This window comes from Schistocerca cancellata, chromosome 9 (genome assembly GCF_023864275.1).
Source record: "Schistocerca cancellata isolate TAMUIC-IGC-003103 chromosome 9, iqSchCanc2.1, whole genome shotgun sequence".
NCBI lineage: Eukaryota > Metazoa > Arthropoda > Insecta > Orthoptera > Acrididae > Schistocerca > Schistocerca cancellata.
In genome coordinates, this window is record NC_064634.1 from 521,091,514 (window position 1) to 521,113,410 (window position 21,897).

General features: G+C 51.4%; 1 protein-coding gene and 11 non-coding genes across 12 annotated transcripts; all 12 read right to left on the reverse strand.

Annotated features, from left to right (window-relative positions):
• Positions 1-433: 433 nt before the first annotated feature.
• On the reverse strand, positions 434-552 carry LOC126102856 (5S ribosomal RNA). Its single transcript, XR_007523117.1, has one exon. It is a non-coding gene; the product is annotated as a 5S ribosomal RNA (ribosomal RNA).
• Positions 553-1,379: 827 nt separating this feature from the next.
• Positions 1,380-1,498, reverse strand: LOC126101691 (5S ribosomal RNA). The gene has a single exon (XR_007522416.1). It is a non-coding gene; the product is annotated as a 5S ribosomal RNA (ribosomal RNA).
• An 822-nt stretch (positions 1,499-2,320) lies between these two features.
• On the reverse strand, positions 2,321-2,439 carry LOC126101704 (5S ribosomal RNA). The gene has a single exon (XR_007522428.1). It is a non-coding gene; the product is annotated as a 5S ribosomal RNA (ribosomal RNA).
• Positions 2,440-3,283: 844 nt separating this feature from the next.
• On the reverse strand, positions 3,284-3,402 carry LOC126101716 (5S ribosomal RNA). The gene has a single exon (XR_007522439.1). It is a non-coding gene; the product is annotated as a 5S ribosomal RNA (ribosomal RNA).
• Positions 3,403-4,224: 822 nt separating this feature from the next.
• On the reverse strand, positions 4,225-4,343 carry LOC126101728 (5S ribosomal RNA). The gene has a single exon (XR_007522451.1). It is a non-coding gene; the product is annotated as a 5S ribosomal RNA (ribosomal RNA).
• An 826-nt stretch (positions 4,344-5,169) lies between these two features.
• Positions 5,170-5,288, reverse strand: LOC126102857 (5S ribosomal RNA). The gene has a single exon (XR_007523118.1). It is a non-coding gene; the product is annotated as a 5S ribosomal RNA (ribosomal RNA).
• A 1,466-nt stretch (positions 5,289-6,754) lies between these two features.
• Positions 6,755-6,873, reverse strand: LOC126101636 (5S ribosomal RNA). The gene has a single exon (XR_007522362.1). It is a non-coding gene; the product is annotated as a 5S ribosomal RNA (ribosomal RNA).
• An 839-nt stretch (positions 6,874-7,712) lies between these two features.
• On the reverse strand, positions 7,713-7,831 carry LOC126102786 (5S ribosomal RNA). Its single transcript, XR_007523058.1, has one exon. It is a non-coding gene; the product is annotated as a 5S ribosomal RNA (ribosomal RNA).
• Positions 7,832-8,652: 821 nt separating this feature from the next.
• LOC126102849 (5S ribosomal RNA) lies at positions 8,653-8,771 on the reverse strand. The gene has a single exon (XR_007523111.1). It is a non-coding gene; the product is annotated as a 5S ribosomal RNA (ribosomal RNA).
• An 823-nt stretch (positions 8,772-9,594) lies between these two features.
• On the reverse strand, positions 9,595-9,713 carry LOC126102975 (5S ribosomal RNA). Its single transcript, XR_007523225.1, has one exon. It is a non-coding gene; the product is annotated as a 5S ribosomal RNA (ribosomal RNA).
• Positions 9,714-10,529: 816 nt separating this feature from the next.
• LOC126101740 (5S ribosomal RNA) lies at positions 10,530-10,648 on the reverse strand. The gene has a single exon (XR_007522462.1). It is a non-coding gene; the product is annotated as a 5S ribosomal RNA (ribosomal RNA).
• Positions 10,649-16,210: 5,562 nt separating this feature from the next.
• On the reverse strand, positions 16,211-17,634 carry LOC126101543 (uncharacterized). Its single transcript, XM_049912182.1, has 3 exons — positions 17,586-17,634; positions 17,067-17,196; positions 16,211-16,895 (listed from the first exon to the last, which is right to left on the reverse strand). The coding sequence occupies exons 1-3, from the start codon at positions 17,632-17,634 to the stop codon at positions 16,211-16,213; spliced, it is 864 nt and encodes a 287-aa protein (XP_049768139.1).
• Between the last annotated feature and the right edge of the window lie 4,263 nt (positions 17,635-21,897).

Below are 21,897 nucleotides of genomic sequence, written 5' to 3' on the forward strand. Positions count from 1 at the left end.
CATTCCTATCCCTGTCCCTGTCCCCGTCCCGACTTGTCCCGACTTTGCTCGACTGCCGCTCGCTGCCGCTCGGGTCGTGGTCTATATGACAGCGCAAGCACGACAAACGTCTGCGGGACGAGACGAGACGAGACGAGACAGGACGAGACGACTAAGGAATAAATTCGTGGTTACAAATCAAATTTGGAACTCTACACTCCTACACAACAATAGGCGGTGACGTATTTCAAAAATCACCTGCCGATTCGTACTGTTTTGTCGTTTTCAAAGTCTTCTTGGCAAACTTGGTTAGCACATTCTCCCTCAAACTGAGTTAATTACTGCATTTTCGTACCATTACAGTAGTTTAAAAGGCTTAAGGAAGCATCTTTGTCACAACAGAAAGGTAGTTTGAAAATTGGGCTGGCGACATAACAAAAAAAAAAAGGAAGGGAGCCAACAGCACCCGGGTTTCCCAGGCGGTCACCCATTCAAGTACTAGCCGGGCCCGATGATGCTTAACTTCGGTGATCGGACGAGAACCGGTGTATTCATCATGGTATGGCCGTTGGCGCTCGTCTAATGTAGGAGCACGGCAGAATTCGCGTTCGGCTTTTCTCCCAACACACAAAATGTTAGTTTTCGGCCGCATTTGACGAAAGCGCTTCCTTCCGCAACCGCCAGTTCCTCGAGGACGGCGCGGGGAGGCGCGCCCGGCGTCCCAGCAGAGCGACGGCCGAATTAGCGGGCGCACCGCCGCGTGTGTGAGACGCACTGCTGCTCGTTGCACCCCCTGTCATTCGCTGGGCGCGTGCAGCCTTCGACACTAGCGGAGGACGCATCTTGTCCCTGGTGTTCAGCGGAGGGACTGTGCGGGGTGTGGCAGTGTCGTGCTGGAGGGCGCCACTGGTAGCGATGTGGGCTTCCTCGCCTCGCCTCGCCTCGCCTCACACCAGGTGTCTGCGTAGTTTGCAGTGCATTCGCACCATTCCTATCCCTGTCCCTGTCCCCGTCCCTGCTCGACTGCCGCTCGCTGCCGCTCGGGTCGTGGTCCATATGACAGCGCAAGCACGACAAACGTCTGCGGGACGAGACGAGACGAGACGAGACGAGACGACTAAGGAATAAATTCGTGGTTACAAATCAAATTTGGAACTCTACACTCCTACACAACAATAGGCGGTGACGTATTTCAAAAATCACCTGCCGATTCGTACTGTTTTGTCGTTTTCAAAGTCTTCTTGGCAAACTTGGTTAGCACATTCTCCCTCAAACTGAGTTAATTACTGCATTTTCGTACCATTACAGTAGTTTAAAAGGCTTAAGGAAGCATCTTTGTCACAACAGAAAGGTAGTTTGAAAATTGGGCTGGCGACATAACAAAAAAAAAAAAGGAAGGGAGCCAACAGCACCCGGGTTTCCCAGGCGGTCACCCATCCAAGTACTAGCCGGGCCCGATGATGCTTAACTTCGGTGATCGGACGAGAACCGGTGTATTCATCATGGTATGGCCGTTGGCGCTCGTCTAATGTAGGAGCACGGCAGAATTCGCGTTCGGCTTTTCTCCCAACACACAAAATGTTAGTTTTCGGCCGCATTTGACGAAAGCGCTTCCTTCCGCAACCGCCAGTTCCTCGAGGACGGCCCGGGGAGGCGCGCCCGGCGTCCCAGCAGAGCGACGGCCGAATTAGCGGGCGCACCGCCGCGTGTGTGAGACGCACTGCTGCTCTTTGCACCCCCTGTCATTCGCTGGGCGCGTGCAGCCTTCGACACTAGCGGAGGACGCATCTTGTCCCTGGTGTTCAGCGGAGGGCCTGTGCGGGGTGTGGCAGTGTCGTGCTGGAGGGCGCCACTGGTAGCGATGTGGGCTTCCTCGCCTCGCCTCGCCTCACACCAGGTGTCTGCGTAGTTTGCAGTGCATTCGCACCATTCCTATCCCTGTCCCTGTCCCCGTCCCTGCTCGCCTGCCGCTCGCTGCCGCTCGGGTCGTGGTCCATATGACAGCGCAAGCACGACAAACGTCTGCGGGACGAGACGAGACGAGACGAGACGAGACGACTAAGGAATAAATTCGTGGTTACAAATCAAATTTGGAACTCTACACTCCTACACAACAATAGGCGGTGACGTATTTCAAAAATCACCTGCCGATCCGTACTGTTTTGTCGTTTTCAAAGTCTTCTTGGCAAACTTGGTTAGCACATTCTCCCTCAAACTGAGTTAATTACTGCATTTTCGTACCATTACAGTAGTTTAAAAGGCTTAAGGAAGCATCTTTGTCACAACAGAAAGGTAGTTTGAAAATTGGGCTGGCGACATAACAAAAAAAAAAAAGGAAGGGAGCCAACAGCACCCGGGTTTCCCAGGCGGTCACCCATCCAAGTACTAGCCGGGCCCGATGATGCTTAACTTCGGTGATCGGACGAGAACCGGTGTATTCATCATGGTATGGCCGTTGGCGCTCGTCTAATGTAGGAGCACGGCAGAATTCGCGTTCGGCTTTTCTCCCAACACACAAAATGTTAGTTTTCGGCCGCATTTGACGAAAGCGCTTCCTTCCGCAACCGCCAGTTCCTCCAGGACGGCGCGGGGAGGCGCGCCCGGCGTCCCAGCAGAGCGACGGCCGAATTAGCGGGCGCACCGCCGCGTGTGTGAGACGCACTGCTGCTCGTTGCACCCCCTGTCATTCGCTGGGCGCGTGCAGCCTTCGACACTAGCGGAGGACGCATCTTCTCCCTGGTGTTCAGCGGAGGGCCTGTGCGGGGTGTGGCAGTGTCGTGCTGGAGGGCGCCACTGGTAGCGATGTGGGCTTCCTCGCCTCGCCTCGCCTCACACCAGGTGTCTGCGTAGTTTGCAGTGCATTCGCACCATTCCTATCCCTGTCCCTGTCCCCGTCCCGACTTGTCCCGACTTTGCTCGACTGCCGCTCGCTGCCGCTCGGGTCGTGGTCTATATGACAGCGCAAGCACGACAAACGTCTGCGGGACGAGACGAGACGAGACGAGACAGGACGAGACGACTAAGGAATAAATTCGTGGTTACAAATCAAATTTGGAACTCTACACTCCTACACAACAATAGGCGGTGACGTATTTCAAAAATCACCTGCCGATTCGTACTGTTTTGTCGTTTTCAAAGTCTTCTTGGCAAACTTGGTTAGCACATTCTCCCTCAAACTGAGTTAATTACTGCATTTTCGTACCATTACAGTAGTTTAAAAGGCTTAAGGAAGCATCTTTGTCACAACAGAAAGGTAGTTTGAAAATTGGGCTGGCGACATAACAAAAAAAAAAAAAAGGAAGGGAGCCAACAGCACCCGGGTTTCCCAGGCGGTCACCCATCCAAGTACTAGCCGGGCCCGATGATGCTTAACTTCGGTGATCGGACGAGAACCGGTGTATTCATCATGGTATGGCCGTTGGCGCTCGTCTAATGTAGGAGCACGGCAGAATTCGCGTTCGGCTTTTCTCCCAACACACAAAATGTTAGTTTTCGGCCGCATTTGACGAAAGCGCTTCCTTCCGCAACCGCCAGTTCCTCGAGGACGGCCCGGGGAGGCGCGCCCGGCGTCCCAGCAGAGCGACGGCCGAATTAGCGGGCGCACCGCCGCGTGTGTGAGACGCACTGCTGCTCTTTGCACCCCCTGTCATTCGCTGGGCGCGTGCAGCCTTCGACACTAGCGGAGGACGCATCTTGTCCCTGGTGTTCAGCGGAGGGCCTGTGCGGGGTGTGGCAGTGTCGTGCTGGAGGGCGCCACTGGTAGCGATGTGGGCTTCCTCGCCTCGCCTCGCCTCACACCAGGTGTCTGCGTAGTTTGCAGTGCATTCGCACCATTCCTATCCCTGTCCCTGTCCCCGTCCCTGCTCGCCTGCCGCTCGCTGCCGCTCGGGTCGTGGTCCATATGACAGCGCAAGCACGACAAACGTCTGCGGGACGAGACGAGACGAGACGAGACGAGACGACTAAGGAATAAATTCGTGGTTACAAATCAAATTTGGAACTCTACACTCCTACACAACAATAGGCGGTGACGTATTTCAAAAATCACCTGCCGATCCGTACTGTTTTGTCGTTTTCAAAGTCTTCTTGGCAAACTTGGTTAGCACATTCTCCCTCAAACTGAGTTAATTACTGCATTTTCGTACCATTACAGTAGTTTAAAAGGCTTAAGGAAGCATCTTTGTCACAACAGAAAGGTAGTTTGAAAATTGGGCTGGCGACATAACAAAAAAAAAAAAGGAAGGGAGCCAACAGCACCCGGGTTTCCCAGGCGGTCACCCATCCAAGTACTAGCCGGGCCCGATGATGCTTAACTTCGGTGATCGGACGAGAACCGGTGTATTCATCATGGTATGGCCGTTGGCGCTCGTCTAATGTAGGAGCACGGCAGAATTCGCGTTCGGCTTTTCTCCCAACACACAAAATGTTAGTTTTCGGCCGCATTTGACGAAAGCGCTTCCTTCCGCAACCGCCAGTTCCTCCAGGACGGCGCGGGGAGGCGCGCCCGGCGTCCCAGCAGAGCGACGGCCGAATTAGCGGGCGCACCGCCGCGTGTGTGAGACGCACTGCTGCTCGTTGCACCCCCTGTCATTCGCTGGGCGCGTGCAGCCTTCGACACTAGCGGAGGACGCATCTTCTCCCTGGTGTTCAGCGGAGGGCCTGTGCGGGGTGTGGCAGTGTCGTGCTGGAGGGCGCCACTGGTAGCGATGTGGGCTTCCTCGCCTCGCCTCGCCTCGCCTCACACCAGGTGTCTGCGTAGTTTGCAGTGCATTCGCACCATTCCTATCCCTGTCCCTGTCCCCGTCCCTGCTCGCCTGCCGCTCGCTGCCGCTCGGGTCGTGGTCCATATGACAGCGCAAGCACGACAAACGTCTGCGGGACGAGACGAGACGAGACGAGACGAGACGACTAAGGAATAAATTCGTGGTTACAAATCAAATTTGGAACTTTACACTCCTACACAACAATAGGCGGTGACGTATTTCAAAAATCACCTGCCGATTCGTACTGTTTTGTCGTTTTCAAAGTCTTCTTGGCAAACTTGGTTAGCACATTCTCCCTCAAACTGAGTTAATTACTGCATTTTCGTACCATTACAGTAGTTTAAAAGGCTTAAGGAAGCATCTTTGTCACAACAGAAAGGTAGTTTGAAAATTGGGCTGGCGACATAACAAAAAAAAAAAGGAAGGGAGCCAACAGCACCCGGGTTTCCCAGGCGGTCACCCATTCAAGTACTAGCCGGGCCCGATGATGCTTAACTTCGGTGATCGGACGAGAACCGGTGTATTCATCATGGTATGGCCGTTGGCGCTCGTCTAATGTAGGAGCACGGCAGAATTCGCGTTCGGCTTTTCTCCCAACACACAAAATGTTAGTTTTCGGCCGCATTTGACGAAAGCGCTTCCTTCCGCAACCGCCAGTTCCTCGAGGACGGCGCGGGGAGGCGCGCCCGGAGTCCCAGCAGAGCGACGGCCGAATTAGCGGGCGCACCGCCGCGTGTGTGAGACGCACTGCTGCTCGTTGCACCCCCTGTCATTCGCTGGGCGCGTGCAGCCTTCGACACTAGCGGAGGACGCATCTTGTCCCTGGTGTTCAGCGGAGGGACTGTGCGGGGTGTGGCAGTGTCGTGCTGGAGGGCGCCACTGGTAGCGATGTGGGCTTCCTCGCCTCGCCTCGCCTCGCCTCACACCAGGTGTCTGCGTAGTTTGCAGTGCATTCGCACCATTCCTATCCCTGTCCCTGTCCCCGTCCCTGCTCGACTGCCGCTCGCTGCCGCTCGGGTCGTGGTCCATATGACAGCGCAAGCACGACAAACGTCTGCGGGACGAGACGAGACGAGACGAGACGAGACGACTAAGGAATAAATTCGTGGTTACAAATCAAATTTGGAACTCTACACTTCTACACAACAATAGGGGGTGACGTATTTCAAAAATCACCTGCCGATTCGTACTGTTTTGTCGTTTTCAAAGTCTTCTTGGCAAACTTGGTTAGCACATTCTCCCTCAAACTGAGTTAATTACTGCATTTTCGTACCATTACAGTAGTTTAAAAGGCTTAAGGAAGCATCTTTGTCACAACAGAAAGGTAGTTTGAAAATTGGGCTGGCGACATAACAAAAAAAAAAGGAAGGGAGCCAACAGCACCCGGGTTTCCCAGGCGGTCACCCATCCAAGTACTAGCCGGGCCCGACGATGCTTAACTTCGGTGATTGGAGGACGCATCTTGTCCCTGGTGTTCAGCGGAGGGCCTGTGCGGGGTGTGGCAGTGTCGTGCTGGAGGGCGCCACTGGTAGCGATGTGGGCTTCCTCGCCTCGCCTCGCCTCACACCAGGTGTCTGCGTAGTTTGCAGTGCATTCGCACCATTCCTATCCCTGTCCCTGTCCCCGTCCCTGCTCGACTGCCGCTCGCTGCCGCTCGGGTCGTGGTCCATATGACAGCGCAAGCACGACAAACGTCTGCGGGACGAGACGAGACGAGACGAGACGAGACGACTAAGGAATAAATTCGTGGTTACAAATCAAATTTGGAACTCTACACTCCTACACAACAATAGGCGGTGACGTATTTCAGAAATCACCTGCCGATTCGTACTGTTTTGTCGTTTTCAAAGTCTTCTTGGCAAACTTGGTTAGCACATTCTAACTCAAACTGAGTTAATTACTGCATTTTCGTACCATTACAGTAGTTTAAAAGGCTTAAGGAAGCATCTTTGTCACAACAGAAAGGTAGTTTGAAAATTGGGCTGGCGACATAACAAAAAAAAAAGGAAGGGAGCCAACAGCACCCGGGTTTCCCAGGCGGTCACCCATCCAAGTACTACCCGGGCCCGATGATGCTTAACTTCGGTGATCGGACGAGAACCGGTGTATTCATCATGGTATGGCCGTTGGCGCTCGTCTAATGTAGGAGCACGGCAGAATTCGCGTTCGGCTTTTCTCCCAACACACAAAATGTTAGTTTTCGGCCGCATTTGACGAAAGCGCTTCCTTCCGCAACCGCCAGTTCCTCGAGGACGGCGCGGGGAGGCGCGCCCGGCGTCCCAGCAGAGCGACGGCCGAATTAGCGGGCGCTCCGCCGCGTGTGTGAGACGCACTGCTGCTCGTTGCACCCCCTGTCATTCGCTGGGCGCGTGCAGCCTTCGAGACTAGCGGAGGACGCATCTTGACCCTGGTGTTCAGCGGAGGGCCTGTGCGGGGTGTGGCAGTGTCGTGCTGGAGGGCGCCACTGGTAGCGATGTGGGCTTCCTCGCCTCGCCTCGCCTCACACCAGGTGTCTGCGTAGTTTGCAGTGCATTCGCACCATTCCTATCCCTGTCCTTGTCCCCGTCCCGACTTGTCCCGACTTTGCTCGACTGCCGCTCGCTGCCGCTCGGGTCGTGGTCCATATGACAGCGCAAGCACGACAAACGTCTGCGGGACGAGACGAGACGAGACGAGACGAGACGACTAAGGAATAAATTCGTGGTTACAAATCAAATTTGGAACTCTACACTCCTACACAACAATAGGCGGTGACGTATTTCAGAAATCACCTGCCGATTCGTACTGTTTTGTCGTTTTCAAAGTCTTCTTGGCAAACTTGGTTAGCACATTCTCCCTCAAACTGAGTTAATTACTGCATTTTCGTACCATTACAGTAGTTTAAAAGGCTTCAGGAAGCATCTTTGTCACAACAGAAAGGTAGTTTGAAAACTGGGCTGGCGACATAACAAAAAAAAAAAAAAGGAAGGGAGCCAACAGCACCCGGGTTTCCCAGGCGGTCACCCATCCAAGTACTAGCCGGGCCCGATGATGCTTAACTTCGGTGATCGGACGAGAACCGGTGTGTTCATCATGGTATGGCCGTTGGCGCTCATCTAATGTAGGAGCACGGCAGAATTCGCGTTCGGCTTTTCTCCCAACACACAAAATGTTAGTTTTCGGCCGCATTTGACGAAAGCGCTTCCTTCCGCAACCGCCAGTTCCTCGAGGACGGCGCGGGGAGGCGCGCCCGGCGTCCCAGCAGAGCGACGGCCGAATTAGCGGGCGCACCGCCGCGTGTGTGAGACGCACTGCTGCTCGTTGCACCCCCTGTCATTCGCTGGGCGCGTGCAGCCTTCGACACTAGCGGAGGACGCATCTTGACCCTGGTGTTCAGCGGAGGGCCTGTGCGGGGTGTGGCAGTGTCGTGCTGGAGGGCGCCACTGGTAGCGATGTGGGCTTCCTCGCCTCGCCTCGCCTCACACCAGGTGTCTGCGTAGTTTGCAGTGCATTCGCACCATTCCTATCCCTGTCCCTGTCCCCGTCCCTGCTCGACTGCCGCTCGCTGCCGCTCGGGTCGTGGTCCATATGACAGCGCAAGCACGACAAACGTCTGCGGGACGAGACGAGACGAGACGAGACGAGACGACTAAGGAATAAATTCGTGGTTACAAATCAAATTTGGAACTCTACACTCCTACACAACAATAGGCGGTGACGTATTTCAAAAATCACCTGCCGATTCGTACTGTTTTGTCGTTTTCAAAGTCTTCTTGGCAAACTTGGTTAGCACATTCTCCCTCAAACTGAGTTAATTACTGCATTTTCGTACCATTACAGTAGTTTAAGGGGCTTAAGGAAGCATCTTTGTCACAACAGAAAGGTAGTTTGAAAATTGGGCTGGCGACATAACAAAAAAAAAAAGGAAGGGAGCCAACAGCACCCGGGTTTCGCAGGCGGTCACCCATCCAAGTACTAGCCGGGCCCAATGATGCTTAACTTCGGTGATCGGACGAGAACCGGTGTATTCATCATGGTATGGCCGTTGGCGCTCGTCTAATGTAGGAGCGCGGCAGAATTCGCGTTCGGCTTTTCTCCCAACACACAAAATGTTAGTTTTCGGCCGCATTTGACGAAAGCGCTTCCTTCCGCAACCGCCAGTTCCTCGAGGACGGCGCGGGGAGGCGCGCCCGGCGTCCCAGCAGAGCGACGGCCGAATTAGCGGGCGCACCGCCGCGTGTGTGAGACGCACTGCTGCTCGTTGCACCCCCTGTCATTCGCTGGGCGCGTGCAGCCTTCGACACTAGCGGAGGACGCATCTTGTCCCTGGTGTTCAGCGGAGGGCCTGTGCGGGGTGTGGCAGTGTCGTGCTGGAGGGCGCCACTGGTAGCGATGTGGGCTTCCTCGCCTCGCCTCGCCTCACACCAGGTGTCTGCGTAGTTTGCAGTGCATTCGCACCATTCCTATCCCTGTCCCTGTCCCCGTCCCTGCTCGACTGCCGCTCGCTGCCGCTCGGGTCGTGGTCCATATGACAGCGCAAGCACGACAAACGTCTGCGGGACGAGACGAGACGAGACGAGACGAGACGACTAAGGAATAAATTCGTGGTTACAAATCAAATTTGGAACTCTACACTCCTACACAACAATAGGCGGTGACGTATTTCAAAAATCACCTGCCGATTCGTACTGTTTTGTCGTTTTCAAAGTCTTCTTGGCAAACTTGGTTAGCACATTCTCCCTCAAACTGAGTTAATTACTGCATTTTCGTACCATTACAGTAGTTTAAGGGGCTTAAGGAAGCATCTTTGTCACAACAGAAAGGTAGTTTGAAAATTGGGCTGGCGACATAACAAAAAAAAAAAAAGGAAGGGAGCCAACAGCACCCGGGTTTCGCAGGCGGTCACCCATCCAAGTACTAGCCGGGCCCGATGATGCTTAACTTCGGTGATCGGACGAGAACCGGTGTATTCATCATGGTATGGCCGTTGGCGCTCGTCTAATGTAGGAGCGCGGCAGAATTCGCGTTCGGCTTTTCTCCCAACACACAAAATGTTAGTTTTCGGCCGCATTTGACGAAAGCGCTTCCTTCCGCAACCGCCAGTTCCTCGAGGACGGCGCGGGGAGGCGCGCCCGGCGTCCCAGCAGAGCGACGGCCGAATTAGCGGGCGCACCGCCGCGTGTGTGAGACGCACTGCTGCTCGTTGCACCCCCTGTCATTCGCTGGGCGCGTGCAGCCTTCGACACTAGCGGAGGACGCATCTTGTCCCTGGTGTTCAGCGGAGGGCCTGTGCGGGGTGTGGCAGTGTCGTGCTGGAGGGCGCCACTGGTAGCGATGTGGGCTCCTCGCCTCGCCTCGCCTCACACCAGGTGTCTGCGTAGTTTGCAGTGCATTCGCACCATTCCTATCCCTGTCCCTGTCCCCGTCCCTGCTCGACTGCCGCTCGCTGCCGCTCGGGTCGTGGTCCATATGACAGCGCAAGCACGACAAACGTCTGCGGGACGAGACGAGACGAGACGAGACGACTAAGGAATAAATTCGTGGTTACAAATCAAATTTGGAACTCTACACTCCTACACAACAATAGGCGGTGACGTATTTCAGAAATCTCCTGCCGATTCGTACTGTTTTGTCGTTTTCAAAGTCTTCTTGGCAAACTTGGTTAGCACATTCTCCCTCAAACTGAGTTAATTACTGCATTTTCGTACCATTACAGTAGTTTAAAAGGCTTAAGGAAGCATCTTTGTCACAACAGAAAGGTAGTTTGAAAATTGGGCTGGCGACATAACAAAAAAAAAAAAGGAAGGGAGCCAACAGCACCCGGGTTTCCCAGGCGGTCACCCATCCAAGTACTAGCCGGGCCCGATGATGCTTAACTTCGGTGATCGGACGAGAACCGGTGTATTCATCATGGTATGGCCGTTGGCGCTCGTCTAATGTAGGAGCACGGCAGAATTCGCGTTCGGCTTTTCTCCCAACACACAAAATGTTAGTTTTCGGCCGCATTTGACGAAAGCGCTTCCTTCCGCAACCGCCAGTTCCTCGAGGACGGCGCGGGGAGGCGCGCCCGGCGTCCCAGCAGAGCGACGGCCGAATTAGCGGGCGCACCGCCGCGTGTGTGAGACGCACTGCTGCTCGTTGCACCCCCTGTCATTCGCTGGGCGCGTGCAGCCTTCGACACTAGCGGAGGACGCATCTTGTCCCTGGTGTTCAGCGGAGGGCCTGTGCGGGGTGTGGCAGTGTCGTGCTGGAGGGCGCCACTGGTAGCGATGTGGGCTTCCTCGCCTCGCCTCGCCTCGCCTCACACCAGGTGTCTGTGTAGTTTGCAGTGCATTCGCACCATTCCTATCCCTGTCCCTGTCCCCGTCCCGACTTGTCCCGACTTTGCTCGACTGCCGCTCGCTGCCGCTCGGGTCGTGGTCCATATGACAGCGCAAGCACGACAAACGTCTGCGGGACGAGACGAGACGAGACGAGACGAGACGACTAAGGAATAAATTCGTGGTTACAAATCAAATTTGGAACTCTACACTCCTACACAACAATAGGCGGTGACGTATTTCAGAAATCACCTGCCGATTCGTACTGTTTTGTCGTTTTCAAAGTCTTCTTGGCAAACTTGGTTAGCACATTCTCCCTCAAACTGAGTTAATTACTGCATTTTCGTACCATTACAGTAGTTTAAAAGGCTTAAGGAAGCATCTTTGTCACAACAGAAAGGTAGTTTGAAAACTGGGCTGGCGACATAACAAAAAAAAAAAAAGGAAGGGAGCCAACAGCACCCGGGTTTCCCAGGCGGTCACCCATCCAAGTACTAGCCGGGCCCGATGATGCTTAACTTCGGTGATCGGACGAGAACTTTTTTTTTTTTTTTTTTTTTTTTTTTTTTTTTTTTTACTGCATTTTCGTACCATTACAGTAGTTTAAAAGGCTTAAGGAAGCATCTTTGTCACAATAGAAAGGTAGTTTTAAAAATTGGGCTGGCGACATAACAAAAAAAAAAAGGAAGGGAGCCAACAGCATCCGGGTTTCCCAGGCGGTCACCCATCCAAGTACTAACCGGGCCCGATGATGCTTAACTTCGGTGATCGGACGAGAACTTTTTTTTCTTTTTTTTTTTTTTTTTTTTTTTTTTTTTTTTTTTTTCTTTTTTTTTAAACTAAATATACTTCATTGTAAGAGCAGGCCAGGGTGGCGGTGGAGGCAAAGCGGGCGGGGGTCGCAATCCGAGGCCCGGCCACAGTGTCTCCCTCGCCCTCCCAACCCAAGAAACAGGGAATAACGGAAAAGGTGGTGTATTGTACTCTCTTTATTTTTTTTTTTATTTTTGTGTGAGATTAGCATTTTTCTTATTGGTTTCTTTTGTTTTTTTTCTTTATTTATTTATTTTTTTTTTTTTTTTTTTTTTTTTTTTTTTTTTTTTTTTTTTTTTTTTTTTGAGATCCTTTAGGAGAACAAAGGTCCATTGTGGCCAGCGGAAACATGTCCAAAACGATGTGAGAAAGGAATACCATCCGCTGAAGGTGTGGATATAACGTGAGGAAGGAAGAACGCAAACGCGAAACACAAATAAAAAACCATTCTAGAAGGACAATGACCACAAGTCAGCAGCGGAGGCCTCCGGCCGCAAGAGAAAAGCAAAAGTAAAGAGACTCTCAAAGAAAATTTAAAAATAAAAAACACACACGAACGAGCTCACTATACGTGCCAAATATGTCCGGCGCACGGTAAAGGTGAATTCTACACAATTCCGGCAGCAGCAAACATATTTCGTCTTCTCGATAAGCTTGATTTCCGTGCCCAAGAGGCAACCGTTTCAACACAAAATATCTTTAAGCACCGTCTCACAGTTCAAGGACAAGTCAATTGACAGTCCTGCAATAGTCACAAAAATTTAGGAAAAGTCAGCAATTAGGGAACAAATCGTCAAATCCAGGAGAGAAAAAAAAAAAAAAAAACCAATATGGCAATCCTAAGGACAACCTCCCAAAATGGCGGAAGATTAGTCGAGCCGGTGAGACAAATTAACTGTCATACATCAAGAATAGAACAATGATATCATTCCGCACATTCCACCAAAAGGAACAGTGGAATGGAAAGTACATAATCATGGCAGGAGAGAAATATGTAATTTGGTAAAGGCGGTCCGTAGAGGTACATCTAAAAATCGGGCATAATTGGAAACATACTGCGGGTTACGTTTCTCCCGCCCATAGTAGTCCCAAAGATACGTCAAAAACTGCAAGCGATCCATGAGTCGAAGAGAAAAAATCGCATGTGCAGCATGCGCAGCGATCCACACGGTAGCGTTTCTCTTGGTGGCAGGATACGGCCGCCAGTCGGGAACCAGGATATACAAAGGCTGTATGGCACGCGGGGTAGTCCGATTGATCAATGCCAACATCTCACGGGTGGCATCCCATACCTCTTGAAACTGGGGGCACACAAAACGGTGTTCGATCGTGTCCTCAGCCGCGCACCGCCCGCAGAGGCCACTCGGGAGGAGATTGATTGCGTGGAGTTTCGCATTCGTGGCAACGGTGCGATTCACAACTTTATACCAGGTGGCCCGAACATCGGATGTCAACAATTTACTGGAAATGTTGGACCACACCGTCCGCCAATCGCATTGCGGCAGCCTCAACTCCCATTTGTTAGTCGGCAGAGTTCCGCGGAGGGCCTCTGCGATCGCGCTGACGCTACCCCTGCGCCGGTCGTCGCCTATCAGATAGCTAGTGTGGAGGAAATACTGGCGAACGAAATTCAATCTGTACGGGATAGCCTGGACAGAGACAGGCGCGCGGAGAGAAGCAGGGCGGTAAAGGTCGAAGAGTACCGACGTGGGGCTAAGCCCCGCATTGGCTATTACACGGTTGGTTCGGTGGAGCAAAAGGGCAGCACACTTTGAAGGAAAATCAACCATACCGACGCCGCCCCTGTCCGGCGGGAGCGTGCAAATATTGTAGGCGACTTTAAAGATTTCGCCTCGCCAGACCAACCAAGAAACAGCATGCTTGATTGCCCGTTCAATCTCCTTCGGCACCGGCAAAACTTGAGCCAAGTACCAGGCCTTGGCCAACACCTGGGTATTTACAACCGAAGCTCTATCCAGCAAAGACAAATTTCGTTTGGCGGCAGCCTGAGTCGCCGCTCGTACAGAATATAACACCGCGCGCCAATTTATCACCGCCATTTGTTGTACATTGGCAGTCATCTGGATCCCGAGAATCTTATGTCGCAACCTTACGGTATACCAATCACGACGGACAGCCCTCATGGTCGCAGTAAGCGGCAGTAAGATGGACTGACGGGGGTTCACAACCGCACCCGATGCCGTTTCAAATTGGTGAAGAATGAGGCGGAGCGTATCAATATCATCGGGACGTTGGATAAAAACACCCAAGTCGTCCGCATACGCCCGACAGACAAGCGAACCCGTACCAAACGGGACACCGTGGCAAACATTTGTTATCTTACGGATCAGAGGATCCAACGCTAAAACGAATAATCCCATGGAAAGTGGGCACCCTTGGCGGACGGATCTGTTCATCCTGAGGACATCACCGGCCTGGCCATGAAAAAGGATTCTGGATGTAGCCGATTTCAGAAGGTTAGATATCACATGCGTGAATGTTAAACCAAATCCAAACTTAGACATGACCCGCCGCAAGTACTCGTGACTAATTCTATCAAACGCGTTATGAAAATCAATGGAAAGTATCGCAGCCCGGCCGCCACGGCGTGACGAGGCAGAAGCGATACACTCACGATACGCGAGTACAGCGTCATAAATATTCCGTCCAGGTACGGCACACGATTGAGAAGGACTAATGACGGTCTTCAACGCCGGCCGCAAACGGTGGGAAAAGCAGCGTGCTATGATTTTATAATCGGCGTTTAAGAGTGTGATCGGCCGTAAAGTCACCGCACTTGGGATGCCAGTGGTTTTCGGGATGAGGACGACGAGACCCTCTAAAAATTCTTCCGGCACATCGAGACCATTATGTATTTCATTCACCATGGCAACAAAAGTATCAGTTAAAAGACCGGAAAATTTCACATAAAATTCCACAGGAATGCCGTCATGGCCAGGGGCCTTTCCCTTCGGGCTAGCCTTAACGGCGGCAGAAACATCAGCAGCTGTAAAACGCTCATTTAAAAGAAGTCTATCCTGACGCGTTAAAATAGAAGGCAGGTCGTGTAAAAACATCTGCAAGGAGGCTTCATTCAAAGGTTGAGATTGAAAGAGATTAGAGTAGTGATCGTAAATTTCGTCCTGAATCACCCGGCAATCTGAAGTCCTAAGACCGTCACGCGTTATCCAGTCGGTGAATAAAAGTTTTTCACGCCGCAGACGGGCCCGTCGTAAATGATACAATGAAAGCGGTTCCTCCAAAGTGGGATCGAAAGGCCTGCTACGGACAACAGAGCCCTGTGCCTTCCGATGCAGATGGTTTAAAATCTTCGTCTTAATTTTCCGTAACGTGGGAAGGAGTTCAGGGCGGTCGGTAACCCGAGTAATTAAATCCTGTAAACAATCGCGATAGAAAGCGACCGTCATCACTTCCCAATGGGCCTTGTCACGACAGTAATTAATGAGCAGAGTACGAATAGCCGGTTTAGCGTGACGGAGCCACCAATCGACAGTAGAACCCGCCTGTGGGCGGCTCTGAAGAAGTTGGTGCCACAACAAATGCACCTGTTCGACAAGACTGACGTCATCCAAAACACTAACATTGAATTTCCAGTAGGATCGCGTACGTTCTGGGCGAACAGACGGAACATTAAAAGCACACAAATAACCACAATGATCCGAAAAAGCGACGGGAGCAACTTCTGCCTGCAAGATTTGAGCAGCGAGGTCCGGCGATATATAAAATCTGTCCAATCTACTATGCCCAGTAGGATAAAAATAAGTAAAACCTGTAGCAGTCGGACTAAAACAAAGCCACGTGTCCTCAAGTTTAAAAGTGTCAACTAAAGTTTGCAGTGCAAGACACTTATTCGCCGTCGGCTCCTGGTCGGCATCACGCAAGACACAATTAAAATCACCACCTAAGATGATCCGTCGGTGGTTTCGATGGAAGAGCTGACATAAATCATGATGGAAAAAAGTATCCCTCAGACGTTTATTGTCAGTTCCAGAGGGGGCATACACGTTAACAAAAAATATGTCGCAGATAACACATGCCAACCCTCGTCCATTCGGTAAAATTTCTACGTGTTTATACTCTAAACCGGGCGTGATTAAAATAGCCGTACCAAAGGTCGCTTCCGGATCAATATTAAGAATTACATTATAGGCAGTAAGATGCGGGACAACGTCAGCTGTTATTTCTTGAAGGAAAACCACATCGCAACGAGCAGATTGCAAAAAGTGTAAGAGGGCGTGAACTTTACGGTCACTTCGGATGTGATTGATATTAAGGGTGAGGACGCGTAACTGGTGGAATGCACGCGTCAGGGTGGACTCTGTAACTTAAGCGGAACTAGAAAAAGTGATCCTCCTCCACATCATCAGACCACTGCATGGTGTCCGAAGGAGCAGGTGCGGCGTCCGGAACGGGCCGGGAAGCGGGGGCGGTGGGCACCGACACAGGTGGACCGTGTACGAAAGGTGCGTCGCGACGCTCTTGGACCAAAGTATCCGTCAGTCCCTCAACCGCCTGGTCGAAGGTGACGTCGACGCCCTCAGTGGGCGCCGTTTTCGAACGCTTCTTTGACCTTTTACGCTTCGGTTTGGGATCGGCAGGGGCGGACTGAGTGGAAGCTTGGGACACCTCACTTTCGGCACCGCTAGCATCCGCCTCGCCGGCGGTGGACGGGCCCGGCTGTGACGGCAATTTCCGCTTGTCTGTCGGCGGGGCGGGGACTGAAATCGGCCGTGGTGACGCGACCAACATTTCAGAAGTCTCCGGAACGGGCACGTCCGAAACAATGACGGCTGGCAAATCAGCAATACGGACCTCGCGAGGGGTGTGATCGGCAGGTAAACTTTGTTCTGACACAACCGGGGGAACGACAACTGTGGGCGGAGTCACATTGTCAGACACAGGAGCCTCAGCTGCAGGAGCGGCAGAAACCGGTCGGTCGGGCGGGGTGATCGAGGGGGGTCCAACCAACGCGCCCGCATACGTGGAGGTATCAGCAGCTTCGCGCGGCAGCTGAGCCGGCCTGCGTAAAGTGCAGGTTTGTCGCAAATGATCTGTTTTGCCACACACGGAGCACGTCTGCGGCTGCCCACTATAGCTGAGGAAAGCGCGCGTGCCAGCAATGAGCAAATACGACGGTATATGTTTCTTCAAATCTACACGGACCGTCCGAACACCACTCAGAACCCGGTACCTAAATCCTGCAGGCCACACATCATTCTCCACACTAAGCACGGTGCCAAATTCTCCGAGTTTACGAGCAATGGCCTCATTTGGGCATTCGAACGGAACATTATAAACTTTCACATTTCGAATGCCGAAGCCTGCCGGCAGAATCAAAACATCAGACAAAGCACCGTCCACGTGCTTAAACTTCTTAACTCCACCACTTTCGGTAACAAGCTTGTCTACAAAATCCGCGGTCGGAAGTTTCAAAAATACAGAGTTTTGAATAAAGTCAAGCTGGATACCGATCAAATCAGATTCGGGAATACGCAATTCGGAAAATACCCATTCGTGTACATCAAAAGGCGACGGTCTAGCCGCGTTCCTATCAAAAACACACTGTACGGAGTTAGCACGATTCATAATAAAGCGTCAATAAACTTACAGGAACTAGTAGAGAAGAAAGAACGCTGCGAGGCGCAGCACCAAACACGCGACGAAGACACCGCCTGCAGCACACGAAGGTGTCAGCAGGCACGAGCCTAACACATGTCCGGCTGGGCGCGTGCAGCCTTCGACACTAGCGGAGGACGCATCTTGTCCCTGGTGTTCAGCGGAGGGCCTGTGCGGGGTGTGGCAGTGTCGTGCTGGAGGGCGCCACTGGTAGCGATGTGGGCTTCCTCGCCTCGCCTCGCCTCACACCAGGTGTCTGCGTAGTTTGCAGTGCATTCGCACCATTCCTATCCCTGTCCCTGTCCCCGTCCCTGCTCGACTGCCGCTCGCTGCCGCTCGGGTCGTGGTCCATATGACAGCGCAAGCACGACAAACGTCTGCGGGACGAGACGAGACGAGACGAGACGAGACGACTAAGGAATAAATTCGTGGTTACAAATCAAATTTGGAACTCTACACTCCTACACAACAATAGGCGGTGACGTATTTCAAAAATCACCTGCCGATTCGTACTGTTTTGTCGTTTTCAAAGTCTTCTTGGCAAACTTGGTTAGCACATTCTCCCTCAAACTGAGTTAATTACTGCATTTTCGTACCATTACAGTAGTTTAAGGGGCTTAAGGAAGCATCTTTGTCACAACAGAAAGGTAGTTTGAAAATTGGGCTGGCGACATAACAAAAAAAAAAAAGGAAGGGAGCCAACAGCACCCGGGTTTCGCAGGCGGTCACCCATCCAAGTACTAGCCGGGCCCGATGATGCTTAACTTCGGTGATCGGACGAGAACTTTTTTTTTTTTTTTTTTTTTTTTTTTTTTTTTTTTTTTTTTTTTTTTTTTTTCAGAAAGGTAGTTTGAAAATTGGGCTGGCGACATAACAAAAAAACAAAAGGAAGGGAGCCAACAGCACCCGGGTTTCCCAGGCGGTCACCCATCCAAGTACTAGCCGGGCCCGATGATTCTTAACTTCGGTGATCGGACGAGAACTTTTTTTTTTTTTTTTTTTTTTTTGAGAGTACTTTTTTTTTCAACTAAATATACTTCATTGTAAGAGCAGGCCAGGGTGGCGGTGGAGGCAGAGTGGGCGGGGGTCGCAATCCGAGGCCCGGCCACAGTGTCTCCCTCGCCCTCCCAACCCAAGAAACAGGGAATAACGGAAAAGGTGGTGTATTGTACTCTCTTTATTTTTTTTTTTTTTGTGTGAGATCAGCATTTTTCTTATTGGTTTCTTTTTTTTTCTTTATTTTTTTTTTATTTATTTATTATTATTTTTTTTTTTATTTTATTTTATTTTTTTTTTTTTTTTTGTTGAGATCCTTTAGGAGAACAAAGGTCCATTGTGGCCAGCGGAAACATGTCCAAAACGATGTGAGAAAGGAATACCATCCGCTGAAGATGTGGATATAACGTGAGGAAGGAAGAACGCAAACGCGAAACACAAATAAAAAACCATTCTAGAAGGACAATGACCACAAGTCAGCAGCGGAGGCCTCCCGCCGCAAGAGAAAAGCAAAAGTAAAGAGACTCTCAAAGAAAATTTAAAAATAAAAAACACACACGAACGAGCACACTATACGTGCCAAATATGTCCGGCGCACGGTAAAGGTGAATTCTACACAATTCCGGCAGCAGCAAACATATTTCGTCTTCTCGATAAGCTGGATTTCCGTGCCCAAGAGGCAACCGTTTCAACACAAAATATCTTTAAGCACCGTCTCACAGTTCAGGGACAAGGCAATTGACAGTCCTGCAATAGTCACAAAAATTTAGGAAAAGTCAGCAATTAGGGAACAAATCGTCAAATCCAGGAGAGAAAAAAAAAAAAAAAAAACCAATATGGCAATCCTAAGGACAACCTCCCAAAATGGCGGAAGATTAGTCGAGCCGGTGAGACAAATTAACTGTCATACATCAAGAATAGAACAATGATATCATTCCGCACATTCCACCAAAAGGAACAGTGGAATGGAAAGTACATAATCATGGCAGGAGAGAAATATGTAATTTGGTAAAGGCGGTCCGTAGAGGTACATCTAAAAATCGGGCATAATTGGAAACATACTGCGGGTTACGTTTCTCCCGCCCATAGTAGTCCCAAAGATACGTCAAAAACTGCAAGCGATCCATGAGTCGAAGAGAAAAAATCGCATGTGCAGCATGCGCAGCGATCCACACGGTAGCGTTTCTCTTGGTGGCAGGATACGGCCGCCAGTCGGGAACCAGGATATACAAAGGCTGTATGGCACGCGGGGTAGTCCGATTGATCAATGCCAACATCTCACGGGTGGCATCCCATACCTCTTGAAACTGGGGGCACACAAAACGGTGTTCGATCGTGTCCTCAGCCGCGCACCGCCCGCAGAGGCCACTCGGGAGGAGATTGATTGCGTGGAGTTTCGCATTCGTGGCAACGGTGCGATTCACAACTTTATACCAGGTGGCCCGAACATCGGATGTCAACAATTTACTGGAAATGTTGGACCACACCGTCCGCCAATCGCATTGCGGCAGCCTCAACTCCCATTTGTTAGTCGGCAGAGTTCCGCGGAGGGCCTCTGCGATCGCGCTGACGCTACCCCTGCGCCGGTCGTCGCCTATCAGATAGCTAGTGTGGAGGAAATACTGGCGAACGAAATTCAATCTGTACGGGATAGCCTGGACAGAGACAGGCGCGCGGAGAGAAGCAGGGCGGTAAAGGTCGAAGAGTACCGACGTGGGGCTAAGCCCCGCATTGGCTATTACACGGTTGGTTCGGTGGAGCAAAAGGGCAGCACACTTTGAAGGAAAATCAACCATACCGACGCCGCCCCTGTCCGGCGGGAGCGTGCAAATATTGTAGGCGACTTTAAAGATTTCGCCTCGCCAGACCAACCAAGAAACAGCATGCTTGATTGCCCGTTCAATCTCCTTCGGCACCGGCAAAACTTGAGCCAAGTACCAGGCCTTGGCCAACACCTGGGTATTTACAACCGAAGCTCTATCCAGCAAAGACAAATTTCGTTTGGCGGCAGCCTGAGTCGCCGCTCGTACAGAATATAACACCGCGCGCCAATTTATCACCGCCATTTGTTGTACATTGGCAGTCATCTGGATCCCGAGAATCTTATGTCGCAACCTTACGGTATACCAATCACGACGGACAGCCCTCATGGTCGCAGTAAGCGGCAGTAAGATGGACTTACGGGGGTTCACAACCGCACCCGATGCCGTTTCAAATTGGTGAAGAATGAGGCGGAGCGTATCAATATCATCGGGACGTTGGATAAAAACACCCAAGTCGTCCGCATACGCCCGACAGACAAGCGAACCCGTACCAAACGGGACACCGTGGCAAACATTTGTTATCTTACGGATCAGAGGATCCAACGCTAAAACGAATAATCCCATGGAAAGTGGGCACCCTTGGCGGACGGATCTGTTCATCCTGAGGACATCACCGGCCTGGCCATGAAAAAGGATTCTGGATGTAGCCGATTTCAGAAGGTTAGATATCACATGCGTGAATGTTAAACCAAATCCAAACTTAGACATGACCCGCCGCAAGTACTCGTGACTAATTCTATCAAACGCGTTATGAAAATCAATGGAAAGTATCGCAGCCCGGCCGCCACGGCGTGACGAGGCAGAAGCGATACACTCACGATACGCGAGTACAGCGTCATAAATATTCCGTCCAGGTACGGCACACGATTGAGAAGGACTAATGACGGTCTTCAACGCCGGCCGCAAACGGTGGGAAAAGCAGCGTGCTATGATTTTATAATCGGCGTTTAAGAGTGTGATCGGCCGTAAAGTCACCGCACTTGGGATGCCAGTGGTTTTCGGGATGAGGACGACGAGACCCTCTAAAAATTCTTCCGGCACATCGAGACCATTATGTATTTCATTCACCATGGCAACAAAAGTATCAGTTAAAAGACCGGAAAATTTCACATAAAATTCCACAGGAATGCCGTCATGGCCAGGGGCCTTTCCCTTCGGGCTAGCCTTAACGGCGGCAGAAACATCAGCAGCTGTAAAACGCTCATTTAAAAGAAGTCTATCCTGACGCGTTAAAATAGAAGGCAGGTCGTGTAAAAACATCTGCAAGGAGGCTTCATTCAAAGGTTGAGATTGAAAGAGATTAGAGTAGTGATCGTAAATTTCGTCCTGAATCACCCGGCAATCTGAAGTCCTAAGACCGTCACGCGTCATCCAGTCGGTGAATAAAAGTTTTTCACGCCGCAGACGGGCCCGTCGTAAATGATACAATGAAAGCGGTTCCTCCAAAGTGGGATCGAAAGGCCTGCTACGGACAACAGAGCCCTGTGCCTTCCGATGCAGATGGTTTAAAATCTTCGTCTTAATTTTCCGTAACGTGGGAAGGAGTTCAGGGCGGTCGGTAACCCGAGTAATTAAATCCTGTAAACA